The 18,698-nt window shown below is 34.0% G+C and overlaps 3 protein-coding genes across 3 annotated transcripts; 1 reads left to right on the top strand and 2 right to left on the bottom strand.

Moving 5' to 3' along the window:
• The first annotated feature begins 1,339 nt into the window (after positions 1–1,339).
• Positions 1,340–5,892, top strand: LOC108459037 (endoplasmin homolog). The gene is given in 16 exon segments (XM_017758407.2): positions 1,340–1,492; positions 1,578–1,689; positions 1,778–1,931; positions 2,021–2,101; positions 2,229–2,340; positions 2,441–2,567; positions 2,655–2,793; positions 2,985–3,102; positions 3,230–3,435; positions 3,529–3,685; positions 3,688–3,743; positions 3,835–4,000; positions 4,151–4,292; positions 4,573–4,723; positions 4,831–5,232; positions 5,328–5,892. Coding segments are annotated over 16 exon segments (2,412 nt in total). The 5' UTR covers positions 1,340–1,425; the 3' UTR covers positions 5,550–5,892.
• Positions 5,893–7,028: 1,136 nt separating this feature from the next.
• LOC108459341 (thaumatin-like protein 1) lies at positions 7,029–9,262 on the bottom strand. Its single transcript, XM_017758698.2, has 3 exons — positions 8,934–9,262; positions 8,187–8,850; positions 7,029–7,350 (listed from the first exon to the last, which is right to left on the bottom strand). The coding sequence occupies exons 1-3, from the start codon at positions 8,983–8,985 to the stop codon at positions 7,089–7,091; spliced, it is 978 nt and encodes a 325-aa protein (XP_017614187.1). The 5' UTR covers positions 8,986–9,262; the 3' UTR covers positions 7,029–7,088.
• A 5,437-nt stretch (positions 9,263–14,699) lies between these two features.
• LOC108457904 (thaumatin-like protein 1b) lies at positions 14,700–16,848 on the bottom strand. Its single transcript, XM_017757110.2, has 2 exons — positions 15,831–16,848; positions 14,700–15,177 (listed from the first exon to the last, which is right to left on the bottom strand). The coding sequence occupies exons 1-2, from the start codon at positions 16,586–16,588 to the stop codon at positions 14,997–14,999; spliced, it is 939 nt and encodes a 312-aa protein (XP_017612599.1). The 5' UTR covers positions 16,589–16,848; the 3' UTR covers positions 14,700–14,996.
• Positions 16,849–18,698: the final 1,850 nt, after the last annotated feature.

The raw sequence follows: 18,698 nt of genomic DNA, 5'->3' as shown, positions 1-18,698 counted from the left end.
CGTTGAAAATACGGAATCAAGTAATTTCTCACTTCTGATTAATGGATTTTCACTGAGCCCAACCATTCGAACGCCATGATGCGTTATTCTGTAACGAACTTCATGCTATCGTATTTTTTCTTGCTCGCAACAAAACCCAAAAATACATTGAAAACTGATTCAGACCGTAGTCTTTGGTTCAGTTTTATTTAATTTGGTTCGGTTGGTCAAAATTCACAAATTAAAAAATTGTAATTATACAAGCTAAAGCGAATCTTATTTTTAATTAAGTTTTTACCTTGTAAATGCGATTGTATTTATTACAGGATCAATAAATTCAATTCAGACAGATTTAAATTATAAATACATAGATACATACCTATTGATAGTTTTGAGGATGTAATAATTTTTATTTAAGTAAAATATCATAGAAACAAATATTTCCGATAATAGTTCAGGGACAACCTATGCTAAAGTCAAATTATATTTTACTTTTTTATTTAAAAAGTTTCTATATATTAGATTTAAAAGTTATCTATTTTACTACTAAAAATTAGTCTTTATATTTCAATATGAGTTATATGTGATATGTCACATGATGTTGTATAGATATTCTCGCATTCATCTTAGATTTTAATATTATAATTAAATAGATTTTTAATAAAAATAGGGGTAGCTAAAGGGTTGGTAGTGCCTGACCCTTAAAATAAAAAAAAATTCATTTAAATCTTTTAAAATTTTAAATTAATAAAGATAAGATTACACTGTGACCTCTTATAAATAAAAATTGATTTAATTCTTTAAAAATAAAAAAATATTATTAAAATTATAAAATTATATTTTATTATAATAAAATTATAATTTAATTTCAATTTCTAAAAAATTTTCACTTCACCCTAAATATAAGAAATCAATTTACTTTTTAATTTATTATATAAAACTATTTTAAAGATACATTTATTTAATGTATAGAAATTGATTTACAGAAGAGATTGATCCACATGGAAAAGAGAAGGAAAACACACAGAACTGTAAGGCAAGGATAGTAATAAAGAACAATCTAGAAATCGTGATTCATACACCTCCAATCATATTACGCGACGTTTACAGCAAAACCGAGTCGTTCGATCGTTGATGATCATCAGGTCAAGTTGACTAAAGAGTTGAAGTCGTCCGATATGGGGCATGCCTGCCCATAACACACGGCCACGTCAAAGAAACAAATCCAAACCAATAAAATCATGCCACGTCTCAACAAACCAAATCATTAGCCGTTAGATCCTCCACGCTGGCGCCAAAAACCAATTAACATAATCTTTTCCATCGCAAAAAACATTGCTAAACCCCCCCCCCCCACCTATTTAAGAACTCCCAAGCCTGCACTGAAGGCAAAGCTACTATATTTCAAAAAAAAAAAAAAACAAACAAAGGTAGCCTAAGCAAACTATGAGGAAGTGGGCGATCCCTTCCGCTTTGGTTCTTCTTTGCCTTCTCAGTCTCCTATCAGATCATGGTAAGCTTACGCCACTTTTCCTTTTTATTGTTTTTTTTTATTTCTTGATTGTGAAATGCTGAATCCAGATCTACACTTGTTTCAGGGAGAAAAGTACAAGCAAATGCCGAGGAAGGAGCTGTAGATCCTCCTAAAGTCGAGGAAAAGATCGGCGCTGTGCCTAATGGCTTACAAACTGATTCTGATGTAGTTAAAAGGTTAGCATAATTTTTGTTTTGGAATATACTTTTCATTACTTTGTTCTTTTTTGTTTACTTGAATTTTGAATCCGAATGTTCTTACTAGGGAATCGGAATCCATCTCTTCGAGATCGCTTCGCAATAATGCGGAGAAGTTTGAGTTCCAAGCTGAAGTGTCTCGGCTTATGGATATCATTATCAATTCTCTTTATAGCAACAAGGATATTTTCCTCAGGGAGTTGATCTCCAATGCTTCTGATGTAAGTTTTATGTCTTTCTTTTCTTTTGAATTGTTATCAGTAATTGTTTCGAGCTCGATGTTGAATCATTGTTTTTGTTTTAATTTAAGGCACTGGACAAGATTAGGTTCCTTTCACTCACAGACAAAGAAGTTTTGGGTGAAGGCGACACTTCCAAGCTGGATATCCAGGTCAATTCTTCAAACTAGAACTTTATCTTATAGAGATTTAATTCCAGAGACTCTGGTCACCACTTAATTAGAATGAGCATGCTGTATAATGTCGTTGCTGAGCCTTAAAAATGCAATGAAATTGCAGATTAAGTTGGACAAAGAGAAGAAGATTCTTTCCCTTCGTGACAGAGGTATAGGAATGACAAAAGAAGATTTAATCAAGAACTTGGGAACAATTGCTAAATCTGGAACTTCTGGTAACTAAATCTTTATATTTGATATTGCAGAAGTAGAGTTATGTTTCATTAAGTATAGATTACATAAACTGAAGTTATTATTATTATCTTTTTTGTGCAGCATTCGTTGAGAAAATGCAATCCAGTGGAGACCTTAATCTGATTGGGCAGTTTGGAGTTGGGTTCTACTCTGTATATCTTGTAGCTGACTATGTCGAAGTCATTAGTAAACACAATGATGACAAACAGTGAGTCTTCTAGCTTCAATGTAGTTCTTATGGTAATGTTTGACTGATTGTTGAACTATTATTTGGTTAATATGTTTTACTCTTTAGGTATGTATGGGAATCGAAGGCGGATGGGGCATTTGCAATTTCCGAGGATGCTTGGAATGAACCACTTGGACGTGGGACTGAGATTAGATTGCATCTTAGGGATGAAGCTCAGGAGTATTTGGAGGAAAGCAAATTGAAGGTTAGCAACTTGAATTTTGCATGTTTACATAGCCTATTCTTTGGGTATGCTGATTTTCATTTGTGAAATATTTTCTATTATGGTACCATCCTTTGAAATGTTATTTCCGTGAACTTGTAATTTGATGTATTGACTTAAACTTGGCCTTTTGAAGATATGCTAACAAAGCATGCTGTGTTTCTCATCTGCAGGAGTTGGTGAAGAAATATTCTGAGTTCATCAACTTCCCCATCTATATCTGGGCAAGCAAAGAGGTTGATGTTGAGGTGCCTGCAGATGAAGATGAGTCAAGTGATGAGGAGGAAACCTGTATGTATTAGCTAGCCTGTTAATGTTTATTTAAAACTTTTCTTTTTCCTTAATGCTGTAAGAGTAGGCATGTTTTGAATAACTGATTATAGTTTTTGGTTTCCGTCTCTTTTATTTTCACAAACAGCCGATAGCGGCTCTTCCGAGGAAGGAGAAGATGAAGATGCTGAGAAAAGTGAGGATGATGATGCTGAAAAGAAATCAAAGACAAAGAAGGTGAAGGAAACTGCTTATGAATGGGAACTTCTGAATGATGTTAAAGCCATATGGTTGCGCGGTCCAAAGGAGGTGACAGATGAAGAATACACGAAATTCTATCACTCTCTAGCTAAGGTAATTTTCCATATATTTTCTAGCTCCATACTACCGAAAGCATTATAGAGAAGTTTCTATCACTTATAGATGCATATTTCTGCTTCTCTGCAGGACTTTAGTGATGAGAATCCCTTGGCCTGGAGCCACTTCACTGCTGAAGGTGATGTTGAGTTCAAGGCCGTTTTGTTTGTGCCTCCTAAGGCTCCTCAGGATCTATATGAGAGTTACTATAACACCAATAAAGCCAACTTGAAGTTGTATGTTCGACGAGTTTTATCTCTGATGAATTTGATGAGCTTTTGCCAAAGTATCTTAGCTTCTTGAAGGTAATAGAAGACATTCCAAGTTATTTTAGTTGACTTGAATCTTCACTAATGAGTTTTCTGAGTTGTTTTTTATTGTTTACCTGTTGAGCAGGGTCTTGTTGATTCTGATACTCTGCCTCTCAATGTGTCACGAGAGATGCTGCAAGCCCACAGCAGTTTGAAAACAATCAAGAAAAAACTCATCAGGAAAGCCCTTGATATGATTCGTAAAATTGCCGAGGAGGATCCTGATGAGTCGAGTGGCAAAGATGAGAAAGGTATTGTATATTGATTTTGTATAGAATTAAATTTAATTTGCTAGTACTTCACCGCCTAGACTTGGCCTACCACTAGCCTTTGACAATGAAACTATTCTATTCCAACTTATTTCTGGGTGAATATTGATACTGAATATGATGGGGATGCAGAAGTGGAAACATCTGGTGATGATGATGAGAAAAAGGGACAATACACCAAGTTCTGGAATGAATTTGGAAAATCCATTAAACTCGGCATCATTGAGGATGCAACCAATAGAAATCGCTTGGCAAAACTCCTTCGATTTGAGAGGTATTTAACTGTGTATGGTATTTAGGCATGAGCATTGTATTGGTAAAATCAAGAAACCGAACTGAACTGATTAATTTGATTGGTTTAAAAGCGTCAAATTTCAGTTGTGTAAAACCAAACAGCATTATTTGGATTAGTTTGGATCCTGAAACTTAAAAACAAGTATTTGGCCTTGATTTGTTTTTCCTTTTAGTCGAGTCCAAACAGAAGCATTCTTTGCACATGATAATCACTTTTCTCCTAGTAACTAATGAGTAATGGTGTATGAATTGCATTGCAGCACCAAGTCGGATGGTAAATTGACATCACTTGATCAGTACATCTCAAGGATGAAATCCGGACAGAAAGATATATTCTACATTACAGGAACCAGCAAGGAACAATTAGAAAAATCTCCATTCTTGGAGAGGCTTAAGAAGAAAAATTATGAGGTAACTGCTGAAGCATTCCGAACCAACTTTTCTCATCTGCCCTTTTACTTAATTTATATCTCTTTTTCGATCTGTGCTTGGGTTCTAATGACCTTTGTTGTTTCCAGGTAATTTTCTTCACTGATCCTGTTGATGAGTACCTGATGCAATACCTTATGGATTATGAGGGAAAGCAGTTCCAAAATGTATCCAAGGAGGGCCTGAAAATCGGGAAAGAAAAGAACAAAGAACTCAAGGAGTCATTTAAGGAACTAACTAAATGGTGGAAGAATGCACTTGCTAGTGATAATGTTGATGAAGTGAAGATAAGCAACCGTTTGGACAACACTCCTTGTGTGGTTGTTACATCAAAATACGGATGGAGTGCTAATATGGAGAGAATCATGCAGTCTCAAACCCTATCTGATTCTAGCAAGCAAGCTTACATGCGCGGCAAGAGGATCCTAGAGATTAACCCAAGACACCCAATCATCAAGGAGCTTCGTGAGAGAGTTGCCAAGGACTCTGAGGTACCTATCTATATATGTTAACAGTAACATGCATGTTTGATGAGTCGGTATTCAGTTTTGCTTCATTTGATGAAATCATTTGGTGGATCTTACAGGATGAGGGTGTGAAGCAAACGGCTCAGCTTATTTACCAGACGGCTCTAATGGAGAGTGGTTTCAATCTACCCGATCCCAAGGATTTTGCTTCACGCATCTACAGCTCGGTGAAATCTAGCCTAAATATTAGTCCCGATGCAACAATTGAGGATGATGATGATGTAGAAGAAACCGAGACAGAATCAGACACAAAAGACAGTGCAGTCAAAGATGAGTTGTAGATTGCCTGAAACCTCGGGGACATGCCTTTTGAGTTAGTTTTACCCTCTGATGACAAGCCGACGGAACTGTAACATGCATTTTCAAGTCTGAAACTTGGATAAAGGGAAACATTACAAACATTACTTAGTAGAATATATGTAAACCGTAGTCGACTGTGAAATTAATCTGTCTGCAATTTTTGCTCTTTTAATGCATCGCAGTGCTTTTAAGATTTTCGGGTATTAATATATGGTTGTTTCGATCTTATTATCTGTCAACATGTTCAACTTCCATTGCTTAAGATTATATCTTGTATTGTTATGCAATTTCAGTGGATGAAGGGAAACCGTTTTACTTGAAAAATGCCCCGAATTTTCGGCTCTTATAACTTAGCGGCCTTACTACAATGTCATTCTTTGAGACGGATTTTTTTTCGTGGATCGCAGTGATTGAAACCCGAACCCAAACTGAAGAATCTTTGTTAAAAAGCCACAAAATGCTGCTACATTATTGGCCTTTGAAAGCGGTATCTCCTTTGCGGCTTAACCATATTCTCTGTCGCTTGTGCTAAAATGGGGAAGGTTTTGGCTTTGGACCACACTAGAAAATTGGAATGAAAGTGTAGACAGTAACAGTCCCTTTGTAGATGAGAATCTGAATTTGCCGACTTATCATCACCCACCGTCTCAACCCCACTGAAGAAGGAATCTTAAAGGCAGCTTTTTTTAATGTTTAACACCATATACAACTCCATTGCAAGCTTAAATTAAATCATCAAACCACCAAGCTTGCAATTCCAGCAAAGTGGTATTTTTTCCTTTTCAGTGTTTGCTCAGATTCCCAGTAAAGTAGACACTTTCTTTTGCTTCAAATGCTTTCTTAATCAATTAAAAGTAATGACTACACTTCTTCTCATTTGTTGCTTTTGGAGTACAACTCTCTTCCAACACTAAATCATAAACAACCCAGAACACTAAATAATAGCAATAGTAGTTCTGTTTCGTGTTAATTCAACCCCGCATTCTCATGCATTTTAAATTTTAGAATATTCTAATTCGATTCTTAGAGTATTAATATTGTAATAATTAGATTTATTTATTAGTCAAGTAATTAGTTTGGGTGTTAGATATCAGCTCGAATCTAACATGAAGTATATTTAAAACATATGAATTAAATTGTAAGAATGTGTACCTACCTCATAAATAGATTGGATATGACTTATCAAAAATTAATAATCCTTTTAAAATTTACATGTTTTAATAGGTCAAATTTAATCATATATGCACAGATGTTTACAATTTAATTTGTATGCTTTAAAAATATTGTACTTTAGATTTGAATTATCATTTAGTGTCTAAGACATGATGATATGATACTAATGGCTTATGGCTTAATTAAAACATTTTAAAATCTTGTAATCAATTTAAATGCGATAGGTCAGAGAGGTTTGATGGAATTACCCTTTTGCTTCCTAAACACATGATCTCTGGAAAAAGAAATTGGAGTTCAACAGTAGTAGTATAATGTTCATTAAGCAAATTAATTTCTACATTACGCTTTTACGTTTGGAGAAAGTTATAATTATGACTAAAGTCAAGAGATGAGAGGAAAAGAAAGGAAATGGCTGACGCCAACAGTGTGTTGTGGGAAACTGAGGAAGAAACAGTCCTGGAAGACTGTCCTGTAAGAAAATAAGGAAACCATGAGCTAATATTGACGTCTGCTGGGACCTCTCCTGACCCTGTAATTGATCCATATATGGGGCTTGTCGTCCCTGTTGTTGCTGCTGCTGCTGGGGCTGTATTGCTTGCTGATTTTTTACTGTACAAATAGAAATTACAACACCAAAAATGTTAATATTGAAGCGAGATAATTATGTAACCTTTTAGAAACTACAGCAATGGTTTAAAAGGAGATTCTATTTTGATACAAAGTGGAACCAAACTGTTTCATTTTAGCTTTTCTTTTTCATATAAGTAGCAAGTTAGGCCTTGAATTTCATGATTGTTGCCACATTGGAGTCTAAATTTTCTTTTTCTAAGTTCTAAATTTCCTTTATCCAAATTACTTCATGATATTTTTTTGAAAACATTAAAGTTTAAGCCTCGATGTAGGAATAATTATCAGGTTTAGGAATTAACTTGGACAAAAACAAGGTTCAAGCCCTAATGTGTGAAAAGTTGTCTTATTTAAACCCCAATGTGTGAGTTATTACCAAATGCAAATCCTAAATAGTTGAATTAACCCTTTTTTTTTTTCTAGACACTAATATATCAATCTTTGGTTCATTCTATTAGATGTCCTCAAATTATGGGCTAAATTTTAAATTAGCCTTAAACTTCAAAATGTTCCAATTGAATCCTTCAACTAAAATATCATTCAAATTTGGATCTTTCTGATAGTTTAGCCATATGATTAGAAATGCCAGTTTCAGCTTGATATATTTAAACATATATCATGTTAAATCTAAGCTAACATTAACATTTACCATCAAAATTGACAGTTAAGATAACAAATAGACCTAATTGTTTGAAACCGTAGATTCAATTGAAATTTTTTAAAAATTATGGACTAATTTAGAATTTAGCTTATAGTTTATAAATGTATTGTGAATTAAATATTGGAATATTATTAATAATTCTATCCTTAATGCTTACCTTGTGGATGAAGGACAGAATGTAATCGTATAATCAGCAGCTGTACACGTAAACGTACTCGTAGCATCATCGTATGCATAACTATACGATTTCGGACAAGCCGCTTTAAACATCTCCGAATAAAAAGACGGCTTGCAGGTGTCGGGTGAAGCATACGCGCCGCTGCAGCAATACTCGGGCTTCCCAAAAGCCTCACAGGCACTTTTACAAGCCTGACCCGACTGAACCCTTAACTTATCCGGGCACTGCCGGTTCAAATCATTAACACAACCCGTCGACAAGCACGTGCCTGACCCACTGCTCGGCTCCACCAACATCGGCAAATTATATCCATCCACTAAGCTAACGTCGTAGAAATCCTGGGTACCCGACCCGATCGTGAACTCAGCTAAGGTGACCGGTGGGGTCGCGCCTTTACCATTGCATTCCATTTGGGTGGAGCCACAGTCAGCAGTTTGGCAGGTGAGTTGACCCGTATTCTGGTCCGATATACATCCGGTTCTGCCCCAAAATCTACCAGACCAACTAGGCGGTGCCTGGATGGATCGTGACCCGCCTGTTAGTACCTCGAACCCGGTGGTATCTAACTGCGAGTTGCCGAGAATGCCAGGCCAAACTGTATGATCACATTTATTCACTACTGTAAATGTAGTCCCCGAAATCCCTGCAAAAATGGCAGGCAATGTTGGCAGGCAATGTTATGTTAATGTACAAAATATAAATCAAGTCTGAAAAGTAAAATATTACCTTGTAACATGGAGAGAAGACTAAATAAACAAGTGGAGAAGAACAGATCCATATGTGCAATGAAATTTCGCAGGTAAATGAAGTAAATATATTTGAAATTTTAGGAAGAAAAAGAAGGGTGCATTGGTGGAGCGATGATGAACATGTAGAAGAAGAAAAAAGTTAGTTTAAGGGGTGGAAGAGTGATGATAAACAGGAGTCGTCAAAAGAAATGATTTAATTTGTTTGTTTATCCCAAAGGTTGGAGCAAAATCTACTTGGTAGTTGGTAATTTACAAGCAAGAAAAAAGACAACGTAATTTTACTACACCAACCCAAATGTCGTTTTTTCTGTTAATAAAATGAAATACTTTCTATTATTTATTGTGATTTAAGCATTTTGGGTCTTGGGGATAGGGTGGAGTTCCATCTTTTTATTATTTTGATTTTTCCACATCTATTTTAAATTTTTATTAATAAAAAAATATTCTAAGTAATAAAATACAATCAATAACTTTTATATTGTATATTTTGAAAAATAAATGTTATTTTAAATATAAAACCATAAAATTAATTATAAATTAAATAAAAATAAAAACAGGTTAATTCTGAATTTTAGGTTAATCTTTCCAAATTCCAGAAGCAGTGATTGGGCCAAGGTATTTTCCGTCATCTTTTTAGGCCATTTATTGGCTTGTGGATATAAATGTAATAAGTTCACACATATGTATCGACATGCTAATCATGCATATACCTTGTCCAAGCGACAGCATAAGGAACTACCAAAATGAAAAAAACAAACCATTCTTTGCTTTAATCTGGAATTTATGTTTAATGCATTAATTTATGCGTCATTTCCTTGTAGTTCCAAAAGCTAGACATGTGTCCTGTGATGTTCCATTATGGGCCTTCAACACCTAATTTATATCAATTACTACTACAAGTGGTTTTGTTATAGCAGGATTTTGGAATGAAAATGTTGGCAACTGCTCTAAATTTTTTATGTTTAATAGTTCCATAATACGTTACGCTCGCCTGGACCTTCACCCATCATTGTACCGCCGTTGAGAAAGGTGTGCCTGTCAGAGGATAAGCTCTGACTTGAGCTTTGGGCATCCGGTGGGTGAGGGAGAGTTATATATATGTTTACTTTTTCCAGATATTTTTCCAGATATTATTAGAAGAGAACGAGAAAAAAGAAGAAGAAGGTGTTTTGGGTTAATTATAGAGTGATTTTTAAGTTTAATTAAAAGTTAATAAAATTATTATGCCAGCAATTTATTAATAAAAACGGATTATTTTAATGAGAGTGACTATTTGAATAATTAATTTAATTAAGATAACTAAATTGAAAATAATAAAATGATGAAAATAAAATAAACTATCTTTTAGAGGAAGCTTATATATATTTTTAAGAAGACGCCTCAAATTCCATTTAATTAATATTTCTTTTAATTTTATATTATTTAAGCTCATATCAGCTTCCATAATTTCCTTGACACAGTAGTCCTTGATTAAGATTTAGTGCCAACCATATATTTTATATAATTCATTAAGCTATCTGTTTGATGAAACTGCCCAAAACATCATCTGCTTCAACTTATTCACCTAACCAACATGTTCTGTCCCTATTCTTTCCTGTTCTATTCAATTATTTTCTGTTCTGTTATTTACTGTATTTTATACCCATTTATAATTAGTCGGAGATATATATAAAAGGTAAATTAAAATGTGGATAAGCTTTGAAGCCTTAATTATGAATATGGTGGATATGTTGCTATCAGTTTTGGGTAAAGCTCTAATTGATAGCATTCATTTTCAAAGGAATCAGATTCCTGTACAGAAACTGATGGATTCATCTATTTATATAAATTCACACTAGGAATAATAATTAATTTGTTAAACAAAGTGGATCAAATCTTGCAAAACCCAATGGAAAAAACGGTGTCATGGATGCCAAACTACTTTGGTAGTCATTTTTTAAATTACATTTAAAACGCCATCACTCTTAGAATTGTAAATGGAAATGAAAGATGATATTATATGGAATTAGGACCATGATTTGGTTTACTACAATCTTTAAATGAAGCATGCTATATATTACAAGGCAGAGAAAAGAAAAAGTTGGAACCCATTTTGTTTATTGATTAGCAAAAGAGAGGATGATCCGCGTCAAGGTGTAGGTGTTATCGGTGGCAGCCGTTTGACTGTGGGACCTCATATGTGATCATCATTTGGCTCGTAATTATTTCGATCCAATTCCGCGTCTCAAGCATTGCCGCTGCATGCCTTGTAGCCTTTAATTTGTGGCTCGCCTGCTAACATACTCAATACCATTTCACTTTTGCTCACTGTCTTTTCATTCTCAGCATTAATCATGAATTAATAGTCGTAGCTCCGTTATCCCAACATTTGATTAAAGAGAGAAAAAAAAAAAAAGAAACCTATTATTGTTACATTTAATTAAATTTCTCTCACGGAGTTAATATTCTCCGATGCTTAAGTTAATTAAGAATCTAAATAACGATGATAAAGATGTAAGGATGAAAAAGGCTTGAGTACAATGAAAATGAGTACAATAAGAGTGAATGAAAACCTAGCATCATACCTCAGATTATACTTTCTTTTTTCCATATAAGATCCAAGACTTTTACTCTCATTGTTCTTCTACTAATGATCTGGTACAAACACCGTAAGTTTAGTAACAACTGGACAGGCCTTGTCTGTTGTACGGCTTCTAATTTACAGGCATCCGTCCTTTGTTAATATATTGGGCTCTTTGGGTCATGTAAATGTATGCACATTAACCTATTGTTGGGTCAGCTTCGCGATAAGCATGAAAAAAAAGGGTTTAACATAAAAAAGAATGGAAATTTAATATTTATAACTAAGATCATTATCATGTTTTATAAGTATAAACTTAAAAAAGAAACATGCAACAGTGAGATGTCTACGTTGCATGTTCAAAAGTTTCTGCACCCAAACTTATTTACACTTGCGCCATATAAACCAGCAGAAACTTCCATAACATAATTCAATTTAGTGTACTTCCTTAATTAGCTAAACTTCTGCAGTCAAAGAAATTACTGTTGAAGTCTCAACTCTCATAGCATGATAGTCTTTTCATGTTTTCAACATCTCGGGGACTTGTCCTTTGACATGTTATCCGTCGTGTAAAGTACCCCATTTGGATAATTCTTGTATAAGCTTTTGAAGACCTTCTAAAGCAGAGACACATATAGTTATTTTTTTCCCCCCCTTTATTTCTCAATTTTACATTATGTTCAAATAAAATACCTTGGATCTCATGGGGTTAATGGGTCCATGCCACCATGTTGATGATATGTCATGTTCTGTATATAGGACGAGAAAATATCAGATTAAAGGAACCTAAACAGTTTTCGGCTACATAGCCTTTGAGTTTAATAAAGATTTCTTTTTAAGTGTAATTGAAGAGGATATTTGAAGGGACATCAATATGATGTCGATGTCTTTGATTTTAGGGGGCCTTTGCTCAAAAAACTCTTACTTAGATGCATGGTCTTCATTCACTCTATAAAGAAGAAGCTGACTAGATGCCTAGACAGATTAAGTACCTAAAAGTGCTAACTTAAACTTTATTTCGACATGACATCAAATAATAAAAATTAACAAGCACAACTTATATGATATATATATATATATATATATATAATACCAAATCCTGCTTTTGAAATTTTTACTTCCCATTTATCGAATACATGATAAAAATCTAATATAACTATCAACAAATGTTAAATACAGTAATAAAAAATATTACATTTTCAATGAAATAATTAATATTCAAACTCTTTAAATGAAAATATTAAAAAACTATCATAAATTCGAAAAATTTATCTTCATAAACTATAAAACTGACATATATAATAATTTAATGATAAAGAAAAATATGTATTAATTCTTCGAGAGATTATAGCTTAATTAAAATATAAAATTCATACTGAAGAATAGGCACGAATGGCTCATTACTAGTCGAAATGAGTTATTATTGTATTCTATATAAGTTAATTCATTAGGATTGGTTTTGCACATGTTCTAAGCTGCACATTTATTCTAAACGTAAACCCTATAAGTAAAAATATATTTTATGTGTGACTCCAAAATACAATAAAATGTAGAGAATTGGTTGAATTTGGGCCGGCATAGAATGATGTGATAACCCAGTCCAGTTTCTAGACCAAAGAAATTGACCTGCCAAATTGCAATGCTCGATAATTTAGCCATTTCTAACAGTATGGCCGCCTTGCTTAGTCAAAAAAAGGCTGAAGCTTTTAATTCGAAGTCTAAAAGTAACCTTATCCATAAGAAAACATCAGAATCTTGAGTTTGACAAAACAAAACGAAGGATCGATGCATTGTTTTCTCTCATCTTCAACGCAAAACATATGGTTCCCTTTGACTACCAACATGTTGCATGTCGTCGCACCACCCATTTTCATTAATTTCAACTTTAGAATTTTCTAATTAAATCCTCAAATTAAATATCAATATTATATTAACCATATCTCTTTATCAATCTAGCTGTTAGTTTAAACATTAAGCATCAATTAGCATATATAAAAAATTATTTTAATCAAATTGTAAACACATATTTATTTATCATAAAAAAATTTTGAATAGTTATAAAATTAGGCCACTTTTTTTGTCTGTTTGAAACGTGCATATAATAATAAAGAACTAAAATCCCACTCGAGATCAATAATTTATAAATATTAGAAATGGCAGCCTCCCTCGGTACATAATTCATACTCGGTTGACTACCCTTTGCTCTTGGAATGGCTTGGCGGCTTGCTAATTTTGCTTTTCTCACTCGAGATTAATAATTTATAAATATTATATTTTGGTCTAATAAAAACGGGATTGCTTGTTAAAATTGAAAAGGGTTTCGCATTATTGTTGCTTTTATGATTGAAATTCTGAGATAATATTTAAAATAATAAAAAAAATCAATGAGGTGGGAGAAAATGGTGTGGAAGAAGGTTGGCTTGTCTCAATATTTATTATATATGCGAATGAAGGGACATTCCAACTTAAAATTGGATTTAGAAAATTAAGACTGGCACTCATCAACCTACTCAATCACGAGTTTGTTGAATTAAATGTGAATGCAATATGCTTATGGTTTATTGCTTGGACGGAAAGAAATAAATTGATGTTTCATGTATAATATTCAACTAGAGTTTATTTTTACATTAAGTGAGATTTAAAGGTTGATGATGGTTCACACAACAATGTTATAAACCGTATACAAGAATTTGAAAGGGTTAGAAGAAAATAGAAGGTTTCAAAGAGAGTTTCCAGTGTTTCGATCATTCTCAAATTAGTCATAAAATATTTATATCAAAAAAATGTTATAAGCCTCTAACACGTATTTGGATGTAATTGAAAATTTTGTTGTACCATATGGCTTAAACATAAATTTCTGAAAGTCCCGTTCATATTAGTACATAAGTTAAATGTTTCAACTCTTTTTATTTGAAGTTTGAACCAACACTCCTCGGCTCTATCCGCCACCACCAACCACCACCATTTTTTTCCCTCAAGAAAGAGCAACCCAATTATAGCAACTTGTGTCGTGCAATAGCCTTGACAATTTCGATCACAATTTACAAAATTCAGCTCTCTATATAAAATAGTAATGTATAGCAGCATCCTATACCGACATAAATAAAATAAAATAATCCATCACTTAATTAAAGAGCATCATTTTTTAATGATAAAACAAGCTCAAATATTATTATTGATAAGTTTAATCTCAAATAATTTCATTTTCCTTTCAAATAAATCCAAGATATAAAATAGATAAAGCCAAAAGCTGGTAATAAATACTATTATTGATAAGTTCCTGAAGCCAACAATTAGATGAATCCCATTCCCCTCCTACAATAAATACTAAACCTAAAAAAGAATCTCTTACACCTAACACTGTAACAATGCCTATGCTTGAAAGGGACAAAGTTAGCCTGGGGATTTACTCTATATATTATGCTTGTATGCTAAAGTACTTTCGTAAGTCTAATGCCCGACCCCGGTTAGTGAAGGAAGTTAGAAGAGTTTCCACGACCACCAAATTGCCATAATGATGCCCACGTTTACGAACACGTGGGTGCAGGAGGACCGTGATGCTACATTTTGGTCCAATGCACCTTCATACACCATCGTGGTGTTGATAAGAGGTGGTGTTGTCGTTTCCGTGTTTTGTTGCTGCTCTTGCGATGATTTTTGGCTGCAAATTTTACGTACCAAAATTAACCGTTAAAACAAAAAAAAAAGGACTCCGAAAACGACAATAAAATAACGTAACGTGCCAGTAAAGTATGGTCCATTACAGACATAACGTCTTTTCTAGAGATTTGTTAAGCATTTATTTTATTTCCCTAAACTGCCCGTTATCGACAGCACAATAATTACTTCGATGAGCGTGCACTCTCTCAATACATTGATCCATAAAAAAGAACCAATTACTGTAACTCAACGGGTAGCTGTGGCAGAGCCGACATAAGATAGCAAATTAGATTCGTTTTTTTTGCAGACCAAACGTGAAAAAGCTGCGCCGTAAGTGATACACCACCCTTTGATGCCAACGTTCATTTCATGACAAAATTACCCTTTCACGTTGGGATAAGTTATTCCTAAACTTGATAATTTTTTTTCTAATTTTATTCCAAAACTTCTTTTTTATTTATATTAATATCTGAATTTAACAATTATCATTACTCTTGATCCCCGCAATTTATGTGATGATGTAGTAGTAGAGTACTGCAATCACATGGACCAAAATTGGGAAAAGTTGTCAAGCTTAGGGACTAAATTTTGCTTTATCCCTTTGACCTTAAATGTTAAAAAATAAAGTTGGAGGGGGTTGTGGAGAAAATTTACCTAGTGTTAGGCGAGGGACAGAAAGTAATTGTATAATCAGCGTTGGCGCATGTGAAGGTACTGGTTTTATCATCATAGGCATAGCTGTATGCGCGTGGGCAAGCTGTCTTAAACACCTCCGAGTACGAAGACGGTTTGCAAGTATCGGGTGTACCATACGCGCCGCTGCAACAGTACTGAGGGTCGCCGAAGGCTTCGCAAGCACTCTTGCAAGCGACGCCATCTGTGCCGTCGGTGCTCATCACCTTTAGTTCGGAAGGGCAAGAGCCATTAAGGTCAACCACGCAGCCGGTGTTGGTACAGTTTTGTCCCGTGCCACCCTGTGGAACAACCAACATAGGGATGTTGTAACCGTCGACCAAACTCACGTCGAAAAAATCAAGGCCGCCAGCACCGTCCAATGTGAACTCAGCTAAACTCGCGGGCGGAGCAGCCCCGTTTCCAGAACATTCCACCTTCCCGGAGCCACAATCACCGGTAAGGCAGGAAAATTTCCCGGTGGAATCCTCGGAGCAATGGGTTCTACCCCAGAACCGACCACCCCATGATGCCGGTGCAGTAATGGCTTTGGTTTCGCCGCTTTGGAGAGCGAAACCAGTGGTGGGAAGCGTTGGAACACCTGCGTTTGATAGAATCCCTGGCCATACAACATAATTGCATTCGTTTACTATTGTAAAGGTTGTGGCTTTCACTACTGATATGAACGAATGTGAAAGAATAAGAACACAGATAGCAGCAACAAATGTATATTGGGCCATTAAAGCTTAAAAATTTGCAAGAAGAAGAGGAAGTTGGGGAATGTGGAAAACTGCTTCTGCTTCTGCTTCTTCTTCTTCTTCTTTAGAAATGAGGGTTGGGAGAGTGTTTGAGATTCTGCAATGGTAGATGGAGAACGGTATTTATAGTCTATAGAGAGGGAAATTGGGCTTGGAATAAAAAAATTCAACGGTAGACAGAGTCAGACAGGACGAATGAATATGTGGGTCTACTTGGTAGTGTGTCTACCATACCGGATTTTGAGATCAGTTGCATCGGTGTTCAATTAAAAATATCTTTCTTTCCCTTTTTTTAATGTGAAAATTTGAGGATAAATAGAAATAAAATTAAAATTAAAGCCTCTTTCAAATTAAAATTAAAAATTATTTATTTAAAAGTATGATATATGAAATTTTTATATATAAAAATTTATATTATTTAAATTTTACAAATCAATATTATTGTCGGTATAACATTATTTTATTTCATATATAGTATATATAAATAATAAATAATTATATTTATCTAATATAAAAATAAATTAATATATTTATTTTATTATGTACAATTAAATCAAAACAAAGTTCCATGTAATGTATATATATAACTATGGTGCCCTTTTTATTTTAAGATTTGAGCCTAATTTTGTTTGAGAAGAAGAAGTATTTCGATTAAGTCCTCTCAACAATCATGACTCCAATATTCAAATTTAGTCCAAATGTTTAGTGAAAACTATTATTACATCTTCCAACTATATGTTGGCACTACAATTAAAGTTGTACGTATATAATTTTACTAAATTATATATCAAAATGTTAAGATTTATCCGTGGTATGTATTAAAGATTAATCAAATAATAATATCATATGATTATTTTATTTTAAATTAATTAAATTAATAAAAGATATTAGGACCGATTCTTGTTGGCAAGAAAAATTGCGTACTATGGTGCAATTTGCAAGAAACATGAGGGTGCGGTCAAAATTTTAGTGAGCTAGCGTCGCATCGTTTAAAATAATTACCATCAGCCGTAGATTTCATTTTATTGGATTAATACTTTTCCTAATAGGAGATATCTATAGTAATTGATGATTCATGCGATGCGATGCGATGGGATGGGATGTTTGGAAGTGAGATCCAATGGATGTTCATTATTTTATGCATTGGATGAATAAATGCATTAGATGGTGTGAACAATTTCTTATTTATGGTGGGAATGAGATTAGCTAGAAGAAGTAAAAACTAAGGTGAAAGGGTACTACATCCAACTGGTCAGTCATAAATTTGTTAACTAATCAACTCAATGAAATCTGCAATCTTATTAATGGAATTTAACCACCTGTAATAAAGATGGCAATCGGCATTCCTGATCATTGGGGTACCTTCTATTTATATCGATATTTATACTTGCCGTTTATTATGCCAACCTCACTTTCTTCCCCCCTCCCCCACCCCCCAAGTTTTCATAGGTTATGCATGTTGCACGTCCCATGACCATGAATAAAAGTCATTGTATAAAATTTGACCTTTTTGTAATTCTTGCAAGCGCAAGACTGCAACTTGTGTTAGTAGATTATACAAGTGATCCATAATAAAGATCATTAAATGATATTCTTCATAATCACACAATAAAAATTAACCTAAAATAAATTCAAGAATACAAAGAATGAGAAAAAGTATATAATAATATCAAGTTATCGTGTTTTATGTATTGATGATGATGATGATGATGATGATGCAGCAAAGCGAGTCAAGTACGGCTGGCTCAATTGGTCCCTCCACTAAAATGACATTTTAGTATAGTTGTAGCAAGTAAGCAAGAAAGTGATAAAAAAATCTTCTTTGGTTAGCTTTATCCTTGAATGCACGTTTTTTGTTTTCCCACTTTTCTCAATAAACATAAAATCCCTGCCTTGTTTTTTACTCATTTTTTTAAAATTGAGTGGTTCCTTAAATTATATTAATCTAATCCATTGCCCCCATCCTAGAAATAACCATAGTGTATATAGTTCTAAAAAGGAAGGAAATAAATAAACCTATTTAATAGTTGAACGGACCATTGACTCCTGGTCAGTTTCTTATAAAGCAAAATTGGTCTCACCTGAAAACAAC

Source organism: Gossypium arboreum, chromosome 6 (assembly GCF_025698485.1).
Source record: "Gossypium arboreum isolate Shixiya-1 chromosome 6, ASM2569848v2, whole genome shotgun sequence".
NCBI lineage: Eukaryota > Viridiplantae > Streptophyta > Magnoliopsida > Malvales > Malvaceae > Gossypium > Gossypium arboreum.
The sequence above is the reverse complement of the archived record's forward strand: the minus strand, read 5'-3'. Positions and strand labels throughout refer to the sequence as shown.